The following is a 21,147-nucleotide window of genomic DNA, read 5'->3' on the forward strand; positions in this document are numbered from 1 at the left end:
TGTGTTCCAGAATACTCCTTGGAAAGAGAAAAGCAGATGCGGGAGCTGTACTTAAACCAGAGCCCCCAAGGGTGTGTGCCATGCTTTGGCTTTGGCAGCAGGACCAGAGAAATCCCTCCCTGTGGGGGAAGCAGGAGTGGGGGGGGCAATAGCAGCAAAAAGACCCTTTTTGCACTTGGTCATCTCCCTTTTTCTGGGAATGCTGAACTGCTTAAGGCTACAGCGTGAGGTGTAAGCCAGCACTGGCAAGCGTGAACGAGAGGGGAAAGAAATAGACCCTGTCTGAGCTGGGCTCTCCTGTGCCCAGTCTTTTGAATAAGCTAAATATAAAAATATGCGTACGTGCCTGTCATTATGGGGAAGCTTCTGCAGGATCACATCGTTATAAATAGTCCCCGTGAGCATCTCTAGAGGTACCAGTGAATTTGCTTTTGGGTTTTATCAGTCATCCAAGAATAAAACCAAGAGCTTGAGGCTGAGGAGCTGCAATTTCTTGTAGTTAACGCTGCCCAGAGCTGCATGCTGTACAACGTCTTGGTTGATTTAGAGCAGCAGGAGGGAAAAGTACAGATTTATCGCTGCATTTGTGGACTGGCTCCCAGCGCAGCCCTGTCCGTGGGGGCTGCTGCTGGAGTCGCCTGCCTGAAAGCCTCCAGCACTGCTCCCCACCAGTGGCTGCTGGCAATCCGCTGGCCCTCAGCCATGGTAGGATTGCATCTTGGCTTCCAGCGTTCCAGCGTGAAGCCAGATCAAGGATGATAAGTCATGAGAGGTAACTCCGAGATCCCCTCTTCCCACCCACTGCGTCTCCCCAACAGGGATAGCTCGGCTGCTGATCCAGCCTCTGCGGTACAAGAGCTGCCTGGTGAGCAGCCGCTGCTCACTCAAGCATCAGGCTGGTCTGGCAGCCCTCCAGGAGGAGAGGGGAGTTGGGATTTATCCCTCATCTGCAGGAGGTTCTGTGTCAACTTTGCAGACAGGACAATAGAATCCCGACCGGGACCACTGGGGCTCTGCTGCTGACCTGAGACGCAGATAGAAGCTGTGTGCCCAGCGGTTATTTTGGAGAGAGTTCCTTGCTGTGCCTGTCCCTGGAGAGGGCTGATCCAGCATGACAGTTAGCAGCTCCTATCGCTCAGCATCTCCTGGGCTGTGACTCAGTGCAGCTGCTGTGACAAAACATGGGTGAAGTCGTACTCCAAGAGCAGACTGACAGTGGTCTCTGTGGGCTTCACAGTTCACCATCCTTGCTGGCGTCCCTGTGGCTCCCCAGCTGGGAAGCGATGTCAGCAAGACCTTCCAGCTCACCCACACCCGAGTGGCCTGGGCCTCCCTCCTGTGCTCATACATCCTCTCCCTGTGGATTCCTCCTGTGCAAGAACAGCGCATTCACAGCATCTTCCTGCTGATGGCCCAAGTCTCCTTAGCGCAGGTGGCTCTTCCAGCTTGCTAAAGCTCTTGCTCATGTTAATCTGTGTTTGCGGCTCTCACTAAACTCATCCCGCCAAGAGAATCAAGCTGCTTAGCACTGCTGCTGCACTGGGTACCTCAGCCCTGCACAGCCTGTGCCAGAAGGACCACGTCTCCTTGTACCCAACCTTTGGGGTGGTTCCTCCACCCCTTTATTAAAATCCCAGGGAGAAAAATAGCACAAGGACAGACTGATAGGTCCCTGCAGCTCTCAGCACCTCAAACCAGCTCGGTTTCTGGCATCCTTGCAGGAAGCTGCCCATCAGTCTTCTGCCTTGCTGCTCAGGAGCTGTCTGATAATTGCCATCCAGATTTATTCCTGGCCAGTTTATGCTCGTTTGTTCTTTTGCCAGCACGGTTGTTCAGATCCTGCTCCCTGCTCCTGGCCCTTCGCAGACACAGCTCGGATCACAGTTCTGCTTTTGTCCTGCTGGACAGGCTGTCCTCGGCTGTGCTAGCAGTCAGTGATCCTTGGCACCAGCTCCCCTTAGAGTTCATCTTCCTGTGGCCGCGCCAGTCCAGATGAGGTCATGCCGGGGCTGGTACCTAACAATTCCCGTACAATGCGTCTCCTGTGGTGGAGCTGGCCTTTTCCACCACTGTATCCCGCTGGAGACTTGCAGCCAGCAGCTGGCTCAGTGCTGCTCTGGGGCTGCCTCATTCCCCATGATTATGGCAAGGGTCACAGGCAAGGAGTGCAGTGATCCTGCCCTTCGAGGGGCTCAGCCTCACCTCATTCCTGTAGGAGCGAGTCCAGAGGAGGCCATGAAGATGATCCGAGGGCTGGAGCACCTCCCATGTGAGGAGAGGCTGAGAGAGTTGGGTATGTTCAGCCTGGAGAAGGGAAGGCTACAGAGAGACCTTAAGGCAGCTTCCAGTACTGAAAGGGGCTCCAGGAAAGCTGGGGAGGGACTTTTTACAAGAGAGTGGAGTGATAGGACAGGGAGGGGGACAGCTTTAAATTGGAAGGGGGAAGATTTAGATGAGATGTTAGGAAGAAATTCTTCACAGTGAGGGTGGTGAGGCCCTGGCCCAGGTTGCCCAGGAAAGTTGTGGCTGCCCCATCCCTGGAGGGGTTCAAGGCCAGGTTGGATGGGCCTTTGAGCAGCCTGGTCCAGGGGCGATTGGAACTGGATGATCTTTAAGTTCCCATCCAACCCAAACCACTCTATGATTGCTCTCCTGTTGCTCCCATAAGCCTATAACAAGATTTCTCTGTTATAGGCTTGCCAGGACCCGGGTGGGAGTTTGTTCCTTCCCTCCAGCAGTGAACATGGAAAGGTTATTGAAGCTGGGCTTTTACCAGGATGCAAATGAATGTGGGAACTTGCAGGTGCTCTTCAGGAGACCTGCGCCGTGAGTGGCCGGGGGCTCCCAGAGGTGCTGCGGGGAAGGCAGCGAGGGGCTGGGAGCTGGGCTGGGGGCTGGCTGTCCAATCTGTGCTGCCTGCAACATCCCTGCTGGAGGGGTCCTGCTTCTTGGAGAGACCGTGGTGCTTTCCTGTCCTTCTGGGATGCCCCTGAGCTCAGCAATGGGTGATTCTGGGGAAATCCCGCAGTAGGATGGGCTTAGGCACCGATCATTGTAACCTAGCAACAGTCTCAATCATGGCATAATATAATTAATCCAGTGTTGGCTCACTCTGCTGCTTAAAGATACCAGGGTGAGTGGCTGAGCCTTCTTAACTTGTGGGTTTGCCTCCAGAACCATCCTCCAGCATCTCCAGCATGTCACACGTGTTCCTGGCCCGAGGACGGCTCACGGTGAGTATCCAGGCTGTGTCTTTCAACCACTTTACCACAGGGAAAGGGGGGTACCACAGGGAAGTTGCTGAGCAAAGGGAATAAACCCCCTGGCACCTTGAGAGCCATCGTGGCTGAACCTGGCCGTGCTGCTGGCTCGGGCAGACCTTGGCCAGGTGAGATGTGGCGTAGTCGGACAAAGCCACGGGTCCAAGCACGGAGCAGAATGGGAAATAGGGCAGCGTTACAGGTTAAAGCAGGAGGTGGTGTCTGTGTGCTCATGTCTGCTCGGAGCTGTGCGTGGATCACGCTCGGGGTGGCGAGGCAGGCGGTGGAACTCCTGTTAGCTCCAAATTGTCATCAGGCTGTGTCTTACGGCAGGAGCAAAGAGGGGAAGCCGCGGCGTGGTGTGGCTTTCTGTCACCATAGAGGTGAGATGAGGGGAGGAGGGAGTCCTGTCTCCCAGGGACGAGGGACACCTGAGAGATGCCGCTCTCCTCTCTTGCACGCATCTCTCCCTGCTTCAGGACAGTGTTTGTCAGCGTGGGGAGCTCTGCCTCGCCTCTGGTTTGGCCTGGGTGGGAGCTACAGAGGAGACCATGCTGGCGTCTGCAGACGGGCTGCGGGAAGGAGCCAGCAGGCTGGGAAAAGAGCAGGCTTTTTCCCCGAGCTGGTAGGAGAAACATCCCTTCTTTTGCCATCAGCCGGGAACGGCTCCCTGGAAGGGTTCGAGGCGATGGGCTCCCGCCTTGGCCTCACTGCCTCCACCACTGCCCGGTGTTGGAGCCATCAGCCCAGCACCGAGGAGGTGGGGTCGTGTGGCACTGTGGGGAGCTCACAGCTTCGAGGGATTGTGAGCAACTGATGCTGGCATGTGGCATTGCCCGGGCAGACTGGAGCGATGCCCATCAGCCCTGCCTCGCGCTGGCACTGTCCCGGCTGCCAGGGCACAGCTCCCACTGCGCACGGGCACTGCGCCCCCTCCTCGCGGGCACCGCTGAGGGGTGTCTCCTTACCTCTGGCGCTCCGGTGGGTCAGGGGATGGATGCCCTGTGCTCAAGCTCAAGTGGTGGTGCCTGTTGGCCTTTGGGGATAAACCCATCGTTCCCAAGGAGGCAGACAGGAATCTGGGGGGGTACCACAGGGACCCAAAAGCTGTAGCTGCGCTGCAGACTTCACACACAGCCTCTTCAGCCACCAAAGCCATTGGGGGCTGTGGGGCTGGCTAAGGCTCCCTCCGGAGCCCCAGAAGCAGGCAGCAGGGCCCGGCTTCTCCTTTCTTTCAGCACTGGGAGAAGGGAGATGATGCAAGGGAAGGAGGAGGAGAGAAGCTGGAAGGAAGGGAGAGCCCCCCTGCACCCAACCCAGGCATCACGCTGATAGCTTGGGTGCTCCTTGCTCAGGGAAAATGAGAGCAGCACCGCACAGGAGCTGTGGGGTGCAGCGAGGGGCAAGCGAGCTGGCAGGCAGGGCAGCCGTGAGCATCCCATCCCAGCTCTGCCTCACTGCCAGCTGTGGGATCCCCATGTTGCCTTGGAAACGGGGGATTTCACGGTGGCTTGCAGTGGTGCTGCCTGCTCCGGAGTGTGGGGAGGAGAGATCTTCTTGCCCACGCCAGCCGCTGCCCTGCCCCCCCGGCTCTGTCTGTGCTGCTCCCCACCTCATCCCTTCCCCACAGGCAGAGGACGGGGGGTGAAGGCTGCCAGCCCCCGGCCCTTGGCCACCCCGATGCTTCTCCGCTGGCCCAGCGGCCCCTGCTCCCCGTGGGGCTCCCCGTGGGGCTCCCCGTGGGGCTCCCCGTGGGCTGTGGTTGTGAGGATGGCAACTGGAGGGTGATGAGCGAGAGGAAGGTATCAAATGCTAATCCCTGCTGTGAATTCAGCAGCGTGGGGGCAGAGTGGGGCACTGCACAGCATCCCCCACACCTTCTCAGTGCCATCCGTATCGCACGCAGCTCCTGGATGGGCTCTGCCCTGGAGCACAGCGAGGCGCTGGGTGCCCGTCACCCCTCTTTCCCAAAGGATGGCCAGAGGTGGGTGTCACAGCTCCTTATCTCCATTCCAGGGTACCCCACGCCATTCGCCCAGTGCTAAAACCCTGACCCTGATAAATACAGCTCCGGTGGCTGCAGCGCCCGTTGGGGGTGACCCCCTGCGCACTGAGCGGGGGGCTGACAGCGCTGGCTCCGTCTCCCCAGCATCACAGGCTGTGACTGGCATGGCGGGGCGCCTGCATCGCCTCTCCATGGTGGGCACAGCATCCTGACCCGCTCCTCTAGCCAACAGCCTGGGGTGGCGCGGATGTTTCTGCCCTGTTCAGGAAGCCAAGCAAGACCCAGAAGCCACCTCCTCACTTGCCCCACCAGAGCTGCTTGTGGTTGACTCAAGCTGCGCCGCAGCCCCATTCCTTACCCAGCCATCACCCTGGGGGTGCAATTGCCCTGACACCGGGCTCCTCTCGCAGGTGGCCCCGAGGACGCGCTGGTGGCTGCCTGTGTCGTGCTGTCACTTCCCATCGCGGTCCCGATGCTGAGCTGCCCAGCCCGCACAGACTCGTTGCCGTTGGGGCCACCCAGCCCCTCACCAACAGAACCTCTGTGGAACCCGTGTGGGTCCTGAGCCACTGTTGGGGATCTGCCACCCCTCACACCCACCATCCCAGCCGGTCCCCAGCACCCACGGAGCAGGATGAGCGCACGCGGTCCGCTGGGTGTGCAAGGGCGTCCATGCAAGGGTGGCGTGGCCCCTGCCTCCGCAGGCTGGGTGTTTGGGGACCTGCTGGCTGCTTGGCATCTGCCAGCCTGTTGTGTCTCCCTGAGCAGTCCCAGAGCATGACCAGAGCCATCCTGGCTGCTCAGTCCATCGGCGCCAGACCCATCCGTCTGGGTGAAGATGCGCTGTCTCACCCCCACTCAACAACCAGCACCGCACACATGGCAGAGGTGGATGTTGTTTCTCTGTGCTTAACATGGAATGGTTTGGGTCTGAAGAGACCTCAAAGCCCATCCAGTTCCACCCCTGCCATGGGCAGGGACACCTCCCACTGGATCAGGGGCTCCAAGCCCCATCCAACCTGGCCTGGAACCCCTCCAGGGATGGGGCAGCCACCACTGCTCTGGGCACCCTGGGCCAGGGCCTCCCCACCCTCATTGGGAAGGATTTCCTCCTAATTTCTAGTCTAAATCTTCCCTCCTCCATATTATTTTTTCTCCCCCAGCCTCCCCATCCCTTGCCACATTCCTCTGGCTCAGCACATCCCCGACGCGAGGGCTGGGAGAGCCCCTGAGCAGGATTGGGCCCTGGCTCTGCCGGGATCAGCGCCCCCAGGACATCGCTTTGGGAGACCCTTTCCCAGTCTGAGCCGCGGTGGGGGCAGAAGGGGCTGATGCTCCTGAGATCCAACATCCTGAGCCAGGCGGGCGTCGAATCTCACAACCTAGTGGGGAGAGAGCGGGGCTGGGGGCCCGGCAGCCCCCAAATAGGGTGGGTTTCCCATTTCCCTGTGGGCAGCTCAGAGAGAGAGGTGCTGGTGAGGATGTGCAGGAGATCCAGGGACAGAGCGGGGCTCCGGGTGACTCCAGAACCACCAGAGGACCGGTGGCCCTCGAGGACAGGGTGGCGGGTGGTCCACAAGCGCTGCTTCTCTGTGTCACCCTCAGCCGCGCGTGCTCTCTGTGTGGCCCTGGTCCTCAGGGAGGCCGGGTGAGATGCCCCCGACCAGCCTCGCAGGCTCTGGAGGACCAATGTGAGCCCCCGTGTCCCCCTGGGCGGGGGTCTGTCCTGCTTTGGGCTGGCTAAGTGACCCCCAGCGTGACCCGTGGGTAAGTCATTCCTCCGTGCCTCAGTTTCCCTCTTGGCCAGGGTATGGCAGAGCCGAGTCTGTCACACACAGCTGTGGTGCCGCGGTTGCGTTGGGTGATGCACAAACGGAGTGCTCGGCCTGTGCTGCTCACCCCGTCCTCCTCGGCAGAGCCGGTGGCTGCCGCAGCGTTGTGGGGTGGCACTCGGGGAATGATCAGAGTCAGCGGCTACGGCCTCCCCAGCAGCTGCTGGAAAAGCCTGTGGCAGGAGTGTGCAGCCAGTGGGGAAACTGAGGCATGGGGCAACCGGTGGGGACAATGAGGCACGGGGCAACCAGTGGGGAAACTGAGGCACAGGGCGACCAGTGGGGAAACTGAGGCACAGAGATACCAGTGGGGAAGCTGAGGCACAAGGATGCAGCACGTCATGGCTCAGCTTCCCATTGGGCTTGGGGGAGACCCAGCACCAAGCAGGAACCCCGACAGAAGAGGGGGTTTGCCCCACTCTGGCCCAGCCTGGCTGCTTCTGACCCTGATGGCGAGTGCGGTGGGGCACCCAGGCCACGACACCGGGCACGGGGACAGGAGCTGCTCCTGCATGGGGACAAGCATGGGGTTGGCCTTTTCCTTTCGGGGAGTCCCTGTCGTGTCGCCTCTCGCCACTCACGTGTGCCCCAGGGCAGCTCGGACAAGCCCGGGGCTGCACAGCCCCACGTGCTCTGCGCAGGAGTGGGGCACAGTGCTGTCCCTCCCCGCCGCTGGCGGCTGTGCCAAGGGTGTCCCCTCCATGCGAGCGGCTGCCATCCCCGCTGGCAGTGGCACCAGGACAGAGGGAGCCCCCACCCTGCCTGAGGGCCACCCCAAGTCTTCTCAGTGCCGCCTCCCTGGGTGCCCACACTGGGTGCCCGCAGTGTCACAGCCCAGAGGGGCGGTGTGCCCGGAGAGGTGCCAGCCGCCGTCAGAGCCCCGCTGCCCGGCTCCCAGCGAGCCCCGAGCACCCAGCATGGCACAGCACGTGGATCCAGCCTCCTCCTGAGGGATCTTCTTTCCCCCTGGCTCCAGGAGGAGGAGGAGGAGGGGACGTCCACAGCCTCAGCTCGTGCCATGGCGCTGCTATCTCCGGTGACGTGGAGCTGTGCCCGTGGTCCAGTTGGATCCCTCAGCGCTTTCAGCCTAAAATAGCAGCCATGCAGGAGGAGCAGATGGTGCCACTCGCTACAGGACTTGGGGACCGCGGTCCATCCTGCTTGTCCCCTGCGCTGGGCAGCCGAGGCAGTGCAGAGCTTTGGATGGGTGACCTCGATGGGTGTCACGCAGGACCGCGGCTGCACGGGCAGCGGTTGTGGCCGCAGGGGATGCCCTCAGGGCGGGCTTCGCTGTGCCCACCTGGCAGCGGCCTCCTGCGTTCTGTGCATCCCTGCGGGATTCGGGCTCCTGCATCACTGGGGTGACCGTGCTCACAGGAGATGCGGAGCCCTGGTACCCCCAAGCCTGACTTGTGCCCCCGCGTGCGCCGGGGACTGCATCACGCGCCTCGGCGGTGCCCAGCTCCGGCGCGGGGCGGCTGGCGTGGGGCCGGCGGCAGGCGGGGAGCAGATGGAGGGCACCGCGGGGGCAGGAAGCCGGGGGCAGCGGGAGCAGCCGAACCGGCAGCCGGAGCGCTGCATCCTGCAGGGAGGAAAATGGAAGCTCTGGGGGGACAAAGGGATGGAGCTAACCCAGCTCCTCCACTGCCCTCCCATCCCGCTCATCAGTGCAATGAGTTGCTGGGGCTCAGCCCGGCCCAGGCTGGGCGCCTGCTGCTGGCCCCGGTGGGCTCGGCTGTGCCCCGGGGCGGCACAATGCACCCGCTCAGGCCGCGTTTCTGCAGGAGTCGTGGCAGCACCAGCGCGCCGTGGGCCCCAGCACCCCACTGCCCAGTGCAGGCACCGGCACCGAGGGAGGATGCTCCCCGCACTACCGCACAGGGAGGGAAGGGTCTATGGAGGGAGGTGAAATCAAGCAAATCCTGGTGTGCCCCCATCGTGCAGAGACACGCAGAGCTCAGACCTCGGAGCCCCCCGTGGGTGCCAGCTGGGGGCCTCACAAGGGCACCCGGCACACGCTGGAGCACCCCGGCAGGTGTGGGGTGGGGAAGCGGAGCTGGGCTCAGTGCAGGTTTGGGTGCTGAGGGCCTTTGGATGCCAAGGCTGCCCGTCTCGGCACAGTGCCCAGTGCATCGCTGGGCATCCCCCCCCAGGGCTCCAGCGCCGGCGCCTCGGGAAAACGAGGCCACTCCATGGAGGAGCTTAGTGGGGATTGCACTGCCCAGTTGGCCACGGCCGGGCAGGACCACAGCGATGGGCCAAGGTCAGGAGGGACGTGGTGCCAGAACCGGGGAATGGTGGGACTGTAGGTGCAGTACTGGGGTCTGGTTGCACTGGGGATACTGGCACTGGGGGGGGGGTAACACTGGGGGGACAGGATGGTGGGGCTGGGAGTGAAGATGCTGGGGACTGGTGGCACTGGGGGTGCCGGCACTGGGGATGCTGACAGTGAGAGCAGCCGTCACTGGGTGGCACTGGGGGGGCTGCTGGCCCTGAGAGTGGGGGTGCCAGTGTTGGGGGGCTGGTAGCACTGAGGGTGCTGAACCCTGAGGCTGCTGCTACTGGGGATGCTGGCATGGGGGTACCAGTACAGGCGGTTCTGGCACGGGGGATGCTGGCACTGGGGTACCAGTGCAGGCGGTTCTGGCACGGGGGATGCTGGCACTGGGGTACCAGCACAGGCGGTTCTGGCTCTGGGCGGCCAGTGGTACTGGGGGTGCTGGCACTGGTACAGGTACCTGCACAGACCCGACCCCGGGCAGAGGATGGGGTCGGGGGTTTGGGTGCACGAGGTGGGGCTCCTCCTCGGGACAGCCCGGTGCCTTGTCCGGGATGACCGGGGACCCTGAGGGGTGTGGGGACCGTGTGGGGAGGGAGCAGGGGGGAGACCCAGCCCTGGCCTTGGGGTGACCGGGGGCGATGCAGATGCTGATGGTGATGCCGGGTCCAGTGCCGGGGGGGGTGGGCAGGGACCGGGGGTGATGCTGATGCCAATGCGGGGGGGAATACAGGGACTGGGGGTAATGCTGATGCCGATGCCGGGTGCGGTGCCGGTGGGGGGGCAGGGACCGGGGGCGATGCTGATGCCGGAGCGGAGGGGGGGCAACGGGGACCGGGGGCGATGCTGATGCCGGTGCGGGGTCCGGGCCCGGGGGCGGTGCTGGGGGGCGGCTCCCGACCCCCCCCCCCCCCCCCCCCATCCCCGGTAACTCCGCCTGCCCGTATTTATGGGAAAACAAGCGGCGGCGGAGCCGGGCGGGCGCGGGGAGCGCCGGGCCGGGCTGGGGAGATCGGGTCGGATCGGATCGGATCGGGTTGGATCTAGTTGGATTGGATCGGGTTGGATCGGATCGGTTCTGGCAGAGCCCTGGCCCCGGGGCAGCCCCAGCCCAGCCCGGCGCGGGGGATGCGGCGGCGCCGCGGAGCAGGTAACGGGGGTTCGGGGGGACCCGGTTCCGGCCACCCCATCCCATCTCCGCACCTCGAGCCCCCATCGCATCCCCCCGTGTTTCACATCCTATTCCTTCCCCTCCAGACCCTCCGCACCAGCGCATCCCTCCCCGCTCCCCCCATTCCCTCCCCCCATGCCTCTCCCGAGCCCTCATCTCATCCCTCCGTGTGCCTCATCCCATCCTGTCCCACCCCACTATTCCCCCCATCCGATCCCCCGTGCCTCCCTCCCTCAGCCCCATCTCACCCCTCCGAATTACACATCCACCTGCCATCTCCCCAAGACCTTCCCATCCCACCTCAAACCCCAAGCTTGCCCCATCCCTTCCCCTCGTGCGCCCCATAATCCCCCATCTCAGCCCGTCTTCCACATACCCTGAGACCCTCTGGACCATCGCATCCTCCTGTACTCCTTCCATTCTCCCTTATCCCACCATCCCAACGCCCCCCCCGCCCCCCCCGCCCAAGCCCCCATCCCATCCCCCCATGTCCTCATTCCCCCGAGAGCCTCCTGGACCATCACATCCCAATCCATCCCATCGCATCCCATCCTGCCCATTCTCGCCCATCCCACCTCTCCAGGCCATCCATATCCCTTGCCCCGGGGCCGAGTCATCCCAGCCCATTGCAACCCATCCTCCATGCCCCACATCCTTATCCCATCTCATCCGCATCACCATCACCATCACAATTGCCATGCCATCCCCATCCCATCCCCATTCCATCCCCATTCCATCCCCATCCCATCCCTTTCCCATCCCCATCTCCATCTCCATCCCATCAGCATCCTCATCCCTACTCATCCCCATCCCTTCCCCATCCCCATTGCCATGCCATCCCCATCCTAACTCATTCCCATCCCAATCTCTACCCCATCCCTATCTCCATCCCATCCCTTCCCCATCCCACCACACTGCCGTGCCCACCTCCTCCCTGCTTCCTGGTGATGCCCTTCGTGGCCCAGTGGGCCCAGTGCCTCCCAGTGCCGGTACTGGTGCTGTGGGGTTGGGGGGGCCGGAGCCACCACCCTGGGGTCCACGGCTGCCCCGGTGGGCGGGGGTGTCCCTGCCACCCCACGGGTGCTGCCGCTTCCCCCGGCACCTCCTGCGCTGGGGTTGGGGGCGATGCTCCCCCCGGCCCGATGGGTCCCTTCAGGGGCACTGGGACAGACGGGGGGCAAGGGCAGGGCTGGGGGGCACAGGGGGGTGTGGGGCAGGGATGAGAGTGCCAGAGGTACAGGACTGGGAGGCACAGGGATGTGTTGGAGGTGTGGGGCAGAGCTGGGGAGCACAGGGTTGTGTGGGGTGGCCAGGAGGTGTGGGGCAGGTCTTGGGGGCACAGGGTTGCACAAGGCAGGGCTGGGGGGCACAGGGCTGTGTGGGCAGGGCTGGGGGGTGCCAGGGGTGCAGGACTGGGAGACACAGGGATGCGTTGGAGGCGTGGGGCAGAGCTGGGGGGCACAGGGTTGTGTGGGGCAGGGCTGGAGGGTGCAAGGGGTACAGGACTGGGAGACACAGGGATGCGTTGGGGATGCGGGGCAGGACTGTGGGGGCACAGGGCTGCATGGGGCAGGGCTGGGGGTACAGGGGGTGTGCAGAGGGGCAGTGCAATGTGCGTGGGGGGCAATGCTGCAGGGACATGGGTGCTGTGTGCAGTGGGGGTGCCCTGAGGGTCTGGGGTGTCCGTTAGCCACATGCGCAGGGTGGGTGCTGGCGGGCAGGGGGTTCCCTCGCTGCGGGCAGTGCTGTGCTCCAGCCCCGCTGCCCGGGCACAGGCACCCACGCAGCCTCAGCCCTCAGCACCCTCCTGGCACCCACGCAGGGCGCACAGGCCTGTGTGCAGCCGTGGGCTGGCAGTGCCCGCGGTGCACCGAGCGCAGGCACCGCACTCGCGGCAGCACCGTGGCAGCGCCAGCGTCGCCTGCACGGCGGCCGCAGCGCACGTGAGGCACTGCCCTGGCCGGGTTTCCAGCTGCGGGTGCAGCGAGCGCGTCGGGAGCCGCCTGCATCCTCCTGCTGCAGCGGCCGCTGCACTGCACGGGCAGGCAGTGCTGGCAGCACACCCGCTGCGGTGCTGCGTCCCCGCTCCGTGGGGCGTGCGCAGGCAGGGCGCTCGGCGGTGCCCAGGCGGTGCGCGGGCAGCGTGCCAGGTGCAGCGTGCTGGCAGCTCCCGTGCGGTGCTCGCGGGGTGGGCAGAGCTGTGGGGCAGCGCACCGGCAGGACGGTGTGTGCAGACGGCTCGGGGCAACACACGGGCGGTGTGGGCAGTGGGCAGGCAGCGTGTGGGGCAGTGCCGTGGCAGCACGTGGGGAAGCATCGTGGCAGTGGGTTCCATCCAGTGTCCTGGCAGTGTGTGGGGCAGTGTCCTGGCAGCGTTTGGGGCAGTGTCCTGGCAGCGTGTGGGGCAGTATCCTGGCAGCATGTGGGGCAGCATCCTGGCAGCATATGGGGCAGCGTCCTGGCAGCATGTGGGGCAGTGTCCTGGCAGCATGTGTGACAGTATCCTGGCAGCACGTGGGGCAGTGTCCTGGCAGCGTGTGGGGCAGTATCCTGGCAGCGTGTGGGGCAGTGTCCTGGCAGCGTGTGGGGCAGTATCCTGGCAGCATGTGGGGCAGCGTCCTGGCAGCATATGGGGCAGTATCCTGGCAGCACGTGGGGCAGTGTCGTGGCAGCGTGTGGGGCAGCATCCTGGCAGCATGTGGGGCAGCGCCATGGTGGCGTGTGGGGCAGTATGGGCAGGGTGAGGGGCAGCACATTGGGTGCAGAGCCGGCCGGCAGTACCGTTGCCGCGGGAGCGGAGCCGGCAGCAGGGAGGGCAGAGCGTGGGCAGTGCGCTGCAGTGTGTGCCCCACACAGCCCCACGGCACAGCCCCACGTGCCGCGCGCAGGCAGTGACCCAGTTCCTGGCAGCCCAGGGTCACTCCTGGCACCCTCGTGCCCATCCTGCAGCCGCGGTGGGCGGGTGGGCGTCGTGGGGCACGGCAGGAGCCGCGTGCGCCACAGCGTGGGGTGCCAGGCGGGGGGCAGAGCCTCCGCTGGCTGCAGGCAGGGCCCCACGGGAGCAGCGGGCACAGAGCTGGGTGCAGGGTGGGGTGTGGGCATTGAGCTGCGGGGTGGCACAGAGCATCCTACCGGGAGCCCCACGGCTGCACCTCGGGCTTGTTGGCAGGGAGAGGCTGTGCCAGGGATAGGCTGGGCAGCAGCATCCGTGTGTCCGTGTGCCCACTCCAGCGCCATGGGGGGCTCTGGGAGGACCCGCCTGGCGTGGGGATGTGGGCACGGGGCCGGCCGTGTGCCCAGGGCCGTGCACGCCAGGGTTGGTCCAGCACAGGGAGCCCTGGATGCACTGCCAGCCGGCAACTGCTCCGAGACCCTGCGCAGGGAGCCCAGCGCCACCCAGAGCGGGCAGGGCTGAGGGGTGTCGTGGGGCACCGCTGCCCACCAGCCCGGGGGGAAGGAGGGCAGAGGGGGTGTGAAACCCTCTCCCTGTGGAGGAGACGCAGTGTTGGGGATGGGTGACACGTGGGAACGCGGTGGCACTGGCGGTTGGCGGGGCTGTCCCTGCTCTGCCCCCATGATGGGCAGACGATGCCTACAGGTTTGCGGATGCTCCGCTCTCCCTGCGGAGCCACAAAGCTCCCGGCGCCCGCAGCCCCCCGTGCACCCACGCTGTCTTCGCAGAGGAGGAATAATTCAGGGAAACCATGGCAACCCCATGGGCGCTGGGGATGCCCACACCGAGCTGCCCCCGGGTCCCCCCACCGCCTCGGGCAGCTCTGGTGCTGCTGGGGGGGACGATGCAGCGCCCACATCCTCAGGGCTGTGCATGGTGGCCTCGTTGAGTTATGGTTTGGTTTAGCTCAGCAGGGCTCTCGGGGTGCTCAGTGTCCCCCCAGGGCACCCCGTGGCCCTGGCAGCTGCCCCTCTGCCCTTCCAGGGGCATCCCAGGACCTTCATGAGCCTCTTTTATTTCACAGTGCTGGGATGGAGCCACTGCGGGGTCCTCGGTCAGCTCAGCCCACTCACCCCATTCCTGCTGCCGCCGGACCAGGTAGGACCCTGGGCAGCGGTACCCTACCCACCCGCTGCCCCGACACCACGGGGATGGGCTTCCCAACACCGCTGGCAGCATTGCTGTGGCGTGTGGGGCTGCCTGCATGGATCCGGCAGTGGGGCTGATGCTGAGCCAGCGCTACAGGAGCAAACCTGCTCCCAGAGGCGTCAGGATCCCCGTCTCCTCCCGGCATCCAGCCCACCCCAGGGACAGACACCCCAACCCCACCGGCTCCACCGCAGCTCCAGCACCACCTCCCCCCGGCTTTGGGGTGAGACAGGGCTTTATCCAAGTAATGAGGGGAACTCAACCCCCCTCCACATCTCTGCTTCTTGCCAAATAAAGTGTGTTCCTTTTCTCCCAGAAACACCTTCCCTGTGGTCCTCTGCTGCTGTTTAACTGCAAATGCCCTTTGATGCCCTTTGCCACATGCCTTTATTGTCTCGTGGAGCAGCTGGCACCCACCTGCGCTCGCAGACCCCTTGGCCAGGTGGCCAAAACCCAAACCTTGATGGGATGTCATGAGTGTTAAAGCCGGCCGGGTCTCCTTGCCGTGGGCAAAGCCAGTCGTCTGCCCACTCAGTGCCAATGGCACTGTACAGGCAGCTCTTAGTGAAGATCAGCACCACAACCCACCAGGTCCTGCAGATAAACCACCTCATCTCCTCCCTGGTCACTCTGGGGGCTTGTGTCGATGTCCCCTGTTGTCACACAGCCGTGTCACACGTGCAACAGCAGCCTGGGGCAGGAGGGGTGCCCGGTGGGTGCCAGAGCCTGCATCCCATGGGAGCTGCAGCTGCCATCCCACTCACTCTCCAGCTCAGGAGACATCGCTTGGGATGCAGGAGAGGACTAAGCCAGTGGGCACTGACCCAGCACAGCCCCTCTGGTGTGTGGTTATTGTGGAGGGAGGATCCCGGTCTGTCCTGCTCAGACTGGTGGGAAGTGATGGAGGAGTCACTGCTGGCATGTGGGTTTGGGGCGCCCACCACAGCACCCCTCTGCCAGCTGGCAGTGCCACCTGTGCCAGGCTGGAGGAGCCCCAGGGAGCAGCCAGGACTGTTGGCAGCCACAGGGGTGTTAGTGGGCCACAGTGGGTGCAGCCACCGTGGGGAGGGGGTACAGATCCTGCCCCCCTACCCCGAGCTCCAGAGCTGCATGGACTTCCCGGCCACTGTGGTGGGTGCTCATGGTCCCCATCCGGGGTGATGCTGGTGCTGGGCACTGTGTGTGTGCCAGGACACGAGCACATGTGGTCCCAGGAGAGCCCGCAGAGTGCTCACAGCGAGGGGTTGGGCACGTGTTCCCCATCTGCTCTGGAAACCCCAATACCTTCAGAGCTGCCAATTCCCACGATGCTGCAAGAGTGCTCCCCGCATCCCGCACCCCAGCGGGCAGGGACCCCCTCGCCCTGTGGTGAACTGCCCCCCTCCCTGGCTGCCCTGCTGTGCCCATGGGTGCTCTGCCATCCAATCCTTTATTTGCACCCTGGATTTGGAGCCTTTTTCCAGTTGGGATCCAACGCTTAACAGCAACAGCGAGGGCTGGGACGCCCCTGTGCCCTCATTTCTGAAGAGGCGGCCAAACCCCCACCCTGATCCAGGAGCCGTGGGGATTTATCCAGTGCTGTCATGGCTCCCCAAGGTCCCCGCTGGGATTTAGGTGCCTCGTCTCTTCTCTTCCAGGGCCGGCTGCCTTCCTCTGAGGCCATCTGAAGGGGAGCTGGCAGGAGAAGAGTGGCTTTTAAGATGACACGAACAGACCCACCTGACATCCTGGTGTCTACGGTGTACCAAGACATAAAGGTGGCCACCGCAGCCCCCGGGGATTCCATTGTCTGCCAGCCCCTGGCACGATGTGACGCATCCATGTCCTCATCCCTGCCTCGCGAGACGCAGCCCTTCAACAAGCGCCATTGCAGGAGCTTTGACTTCCTTGAGTCGCTGGACGAGCAGCTGGGCACCCCTCCGGCCATGGAGCGCCCCTGCCCGCGCCCCGGCACCCCCGAGCCCACACCGGGGCCACCGGGCAGGCGGGCGCCGCCAAAGCCAGACCCTTCTGCCTCCAGAACCCCCGCGCCGAGGAGCGAGCCGAAGCGACGCGCCCGCTCCAAGAGTGCTCCGCGGGTCAAGTCCACCTTCACTCCGGTGCCCATCACCGTTGCGGCGTCACCGCCGCCAGCTCGGCGCGGGCGGGAGGTGCTGCGGGTGGCGCGGGAGCCCTCGCGCCCCGAGCCTTCGCCTCGCCGTGAGACTCAGGTTCCGCTGCGGGTGCTGGCGAACGAGGTGCACCCCATCAAGCTGCAGCCGCAGCGCAGCAGCGTCAGCCGCATCTCCCCGCTCTGCCTGGGCAGCAACTGCTACGAGGAGGGGCCGGGCGCCAAGGTGGGCGCCAGTCCCCACGTTAAGTGCCGGGTGGACATCAAGCCAGACGAGGCAGTGCTGGTGCATGCGGCGCGCAGCCTGCGGGCAGCCCAGAACCGGCAGGAACCGCCGCGCTGGCCTCGCGCGCCTGGTGCTGCCCGCAACCTGGCGGTGCCGGGGAGCAGGCAGGCATCCATGTCCCGCACGCCCACCCCCAGCGACTCCTACAGTGGGGACCCCCCGCTCCTGCCCTACCCTGGCGAGTACTACGAGGCGGACCCGCGGGCGCTGGCGTACCAGACGGTGCCGGTGCCAGCCTCGCGGGACTTCAGGGAGTACCCCGAGAGGGGCTGCATGACCTTCTCGGCCCCCGGCGTCCCCGCCAAGTTCTTCTATGCTGAGGAGCCGGTGCGGTGCCCCAGCCCTGCCATGCCGCTCCGAAGCTCCGGCTACGCCAGCTACCCCTACCCTGCTCGCCACAGCATCCCCCAGCACTTTTACACCGAGGACCCGGCCAAAGCCGCCGTGCACACGGTGCCACCCCGGACATTGTACGTGGAGGAGCCGCGGGGATACCCGGTGCAGGAGGCGCCCACCCGTGCCTTCTATGGGGATGAGCCCCGCTTTTACGCCACGCGCGGCACCCCTGTCAAAACCCTCTATGCCGAGGACACCCGGACGTACCCAGCCCTCGGCTCCTCTGCCCGCGTGTTCTATGCCGAGGACTACGGGAAGTACCGGGAGCGGGAGATGCTGTCGCGGACGTGTCCCCCGCCCCGCAGCACCCAGCCCTTGCACTTCGGCGACTGGTACTGCCCGGAGCGCGGCGCGCTGCCCTACCAGACCTTGCAGGTTTCTCGCTTCACCCCGCAGCCGGCTGGGCGCGAGGCCATGCTCTCCTCCTGGCACGGTGGCTATGCCGTAACACCGCCACGGCTGGGCCGGGAGAGCCAGCACTACTCCAAATCCTGGGATAACATCCTGGCGCCAGCGGCGCGCAGGGAAGAGGTCCTGCAGCGCGGGCGCAGCTATGAGAACCTGCTCGCCCAGGAGCACCACCGTGCCTTATCCCCGGAGGAGCGCCGGCAGCCGGTGGTGATCAACCTGTCGAGCTCGCCCAAGCGCTACGCCGCCCTGTCCCTCTCAGAGAGCTCCATCCTGGAGAGGGTGCACGCCGACGGTGGCCGCGGACCCCTGGGCCGCTCCTGGTACGTCACGCCAGAGATCACCATCACCGACAACGACATCCGCACCGATGGGCTGGGCAGGAGTGAGAGGCGCTCGGCCAGCTGGGATGTGCTGGATGGGGAGCGGGAACGCGGTCCCTACACCATGCCCTGTGCCCCGCAGCCCGTCCCCAGGGAAAGCGGCTCAGGGCGCCAGCGCAGCCTGGAGCAGCTGGATGAACTCATCACCGACCTCGTCATCGACTACAAGCCAGCACCAGGCCACCGCGCCGGAGACAGGGACAGCCTCGCCGAGCAGCTAAAGCAGCTCCTGAGCAGCAGCACCCCAGGCCCGCCCCGGCGAGGGGAAAGCAGGAGGGTCCCCCCCAGCATGCCTGAGGGACCCCGGCCCACGAAGGAGCAGCCAGGTCCCAGCTCTCGTGGCGGTGCCCCACGTCCCCCGCCCGCCCCGCTGTCCGTCAGCCCCTTTGAGAAGTCACCAGAGAACTGCTCGCCCGACCTGAGCGCAGAGGAGGACGACATGATGATGTGCTCCAACGCCAAGTGCCGCCGGACGGAGACCATGTTCAACGCCTGTCTCTACTTCAAGTCGTGCCACAGCTGCTACACCTACTACTGCTCCCGGCACTGCCGCCGCGAGGACTGGGACACGCACAAGGAGAGCTGCGTCTACGGGCGCGTGGGCAGCGTCTGCCGCCACGTCCTGCAGTTCTGCCGGGAGAACGTTGAGGTGCACAAAGCCTTCTCGCGCATCGCCAAGGTGGGGTACCTCTCCCGCGGCCGTGGCGTCCTCTTCCTGGGCTTCCCCAACGCTGGCTCGGCTGAGAACTTCCTCCAGTTCGGGCTGGAGAGCCTGCTGATGTCCCCCACCTACCTGTCCCTGCGGGAGCTAGACAGCTACTCAGACAACCTGGGGGAGTACGCCCGGGAGCTGCGAGAGACAGGCAACCAGTATGACCCCGACGAATGTTTCCTCCTGAATGTAACCGTGGCTGTCACCCAAAAAGTGCCGGAGAGGCCATCGCCAAAGACACAGGTGCCAACGGTCAGGAAATACGCCAAGGTGGCCTTAGCCTCCTCCAGCCCTGAGAAGAAGATCCTGAAGAAGGAGCGGGACATGGAGACGTTGATCCTGACGCCGCCACCCGGCACGGCGGACATCGACAAGGAGGGGGAGGAGGGCCGCAAGGCTCGGGAGGTCTGCTTCATCAACATCCAGCGGGAGCTGCGCATCCGCGGTGTCTTCCTGCGGCACGAGTTCCCCGCCGTCTACGAACAGCTCTGCGAGTTCGTGGAAAGCAACAAGCGCTTCACCCCCACCACCATCTACCCCATCGACAAGAGGACGGGCAAACAGTTCATGTGCATGATCATGGCAGCCTCCGAGCCCCGCACCCTCGACTGGGTGGCCAGCCCCAACCTCCTGGACGATATCATGTGAACGTGGGGTGGGGACCCACTGGGCCACCCCCCGTTGTAGATAGGTGTCGCCCCATCGGCGTGGTGGGACGGGGACCCCCTCTTGCATGCGGCGCCGAGGGGAGAGGCCGCGATGGGCTGCAGGCGGCCGCCGTTGGCTGGGGGATGCTGGGCTGGGAGATCCATGGGGTGATGGGAACCTGGGCCGAGGTGCTGGGAAGCCCCTGCAGACCCCGCGGAGTGAGCAGAGCTTGGCCAGGGCAAGGGCACCCCAGTCACCCCCTGTCCTCCACACACTCCCTGCCTGCCCACACACCCTGCCTGCGCCTGGGGCCATGCCCAGCGCCCCCCAGCTGTGCCCTCAGCCCCAGGGAGCACCACGGCACCACCAGATCCATGCTGAGCCCCATGGGCTCCATAGGAGGCCTGGCATGGTGTGAGAGTGGGAGCTGGACTGCACCCACTCCCCAGCCCCACAGCAGCTGCAACCCGAGCATGTCACTGTACAGCCTCTGGGTGCCCCGGGGACCTTGCAGGGTGGCTCTTGGGCTCCCTGGGTGCCCTGGGGACCCTGCAAGGTGGCTCTTGGGTTCCCTGGGTGCCCCGGGGACCCTGCAAGGTGGCTCTTGGGCTCCCTGGGTGCCCCGTGGCATCTCTGGCTGCCCCGGGGACACTGCAGGGCAGCTCTCGGGTGCCCTGGGGGGGCTCTGGGTGCCCCAGGGGTGCTGCAGGGCAGCTCTCAGGGCCCCTGGGTGCCCCAGGGATTCTGCAGCGTAGATCTTGGGCTCTCTGGGTGCCCCTGGGGGGGTCTCTGGGTCCCCTGGGGACACTGCAGGGTGGTTCTTGAGATCTCTGGGTGCCCTGATGGGGGCTCTGGGTGCCTCGGGGGCCCTGCAGGGTGGCTCTTGGGCATCCTGGGGACCCTGCAGGTGGCTCTCGGACCGAATGGGTGTCCCGGGGACACTGCAGGGCGGCTCTCAGGCTCCCTGGGTGCCCCTGGGGGTCTCTGGGTGCTCCGGGGACGCTGCAGGGCGGCTCTCGTGCCCCGTGGGTACCGCGGGGGGGCTCTGGGTGCCCTGGGGGGCCTGCAGGGCGGCTCTGGGGCTCCCGGCCCCGCGGGGTCCTGGACTCCAGGCCGGGGCTGCGGATCCCGGGCTGTCACACGGGGGCAGGGCCGTGCCCGGGGAAGGCGACAGCAGCCCCGGTGACCCGGGGGACCCTGGTCGCGTTTTCGTGGGCTCGCGGGGAGAAGGACGGGGGGGGTCCCGCGGCGGCAGCGGGAGCCGCAACCCGAGCTCCCCGAAGCGAAGCCACTCGGTCCCGGCGTGGTTCACCCGGTGCCACCGCTCAGACGCAGACTCCGCCCATTCGGTGGGCGTAGCCTCGTGTCGGGCGGTGATGGGCTGCTGGGGGCCAGGGGGCGGGGCTATATCAGGGAGCTGACGCTGATTGGCCGTTCCTGCTGAAGGGGACGGGGACTGAGGAGAGGAAACTGATTGGCCAGTGGTGCCGGAGGCGGTGTGGCTTGGTGGGAGCTGATTGGGTACTAGTCCTGAGGGGGCGGGGCTCCGAGAGCAT

The 21,147-nt window shown here is 65.1% G+C and overlaps 1 protein-coding gene across 4 annotated transcripts; it reads left to right on the forward strand.

Annotated features, from left to right (window-relative positions):
• The first annotated feature begins 1,457 nt into the window (after nucleotides 1-1,457).
• Nucleotides 1,458-21,119, forward strand: AJM1 (apical junction component 1 homolog). 4 transcript variants are annotated; one of them, XM_054084492.1, is made up of 4 exons: nucleotides 1,458-2,293; nucleotides 3,175-3,233; nucleotides 14,524-14,597; nucleotides 16,286-21,119. In XM_054084492.1, the coding sequence occupies exon 4, from the start codon at nucleotides 16,349-16,351 to the stop codon at nucleotides 19,589-19,591; it is 3,243 nt and encodes a 1,080-aa protein (XP_053940467.1). In that variant the 5' UTR covers nucleotides 1,458-2,293; nucleotides 3,175-3,233; nucleotides 14,524-14,597; nucleotides 16,286-16,348; the 3' UTR covers nucleotides 19,592-21,119. The 4 variants fall into 4 exon arrangements, with proteins under 4 accessions (XP_053940467.1, XP_053940466.1, XP_053940468.1 ...); XM_054084491.1 differs by lacking the exon at nucleotides 1,458-2,293 and having other exon boundaries at nucleotides 2,922-3,233; XM_054084493.1 differs by lacking the exons at nucleotides 1,458-2,293; nucleotides 3,175-3,233 and adding an exon at nucleotides 9,296-9,360.
• The last annotated feature ends 28 nt before the right edge of the window (nucleotides 21,120-21,147 follow it).

This window comes from Cuculus canorus, chromosome 19 (assembly GCF_017976375.1).
Source record: "Cuculus canorus isolate bCucCan1 chromosome 19, bCucCan1.pri, whole genome shotgun sequence".
NCBI lineage: Eukaryota > Metazoa > Chordata > Aves > Cuculiformes > Cuculidae > Cuculus > Cuculus canorus.

Bases quoted from the DNA above. Each gene is read 5' to 3' on its own strand.
- AJM1 (XM_054084492.1), top strand. From the start codon at position 16,349: ATGACACGAACAGACCCACCTGACATCCTGGTGTCTACGGTGTACCAA.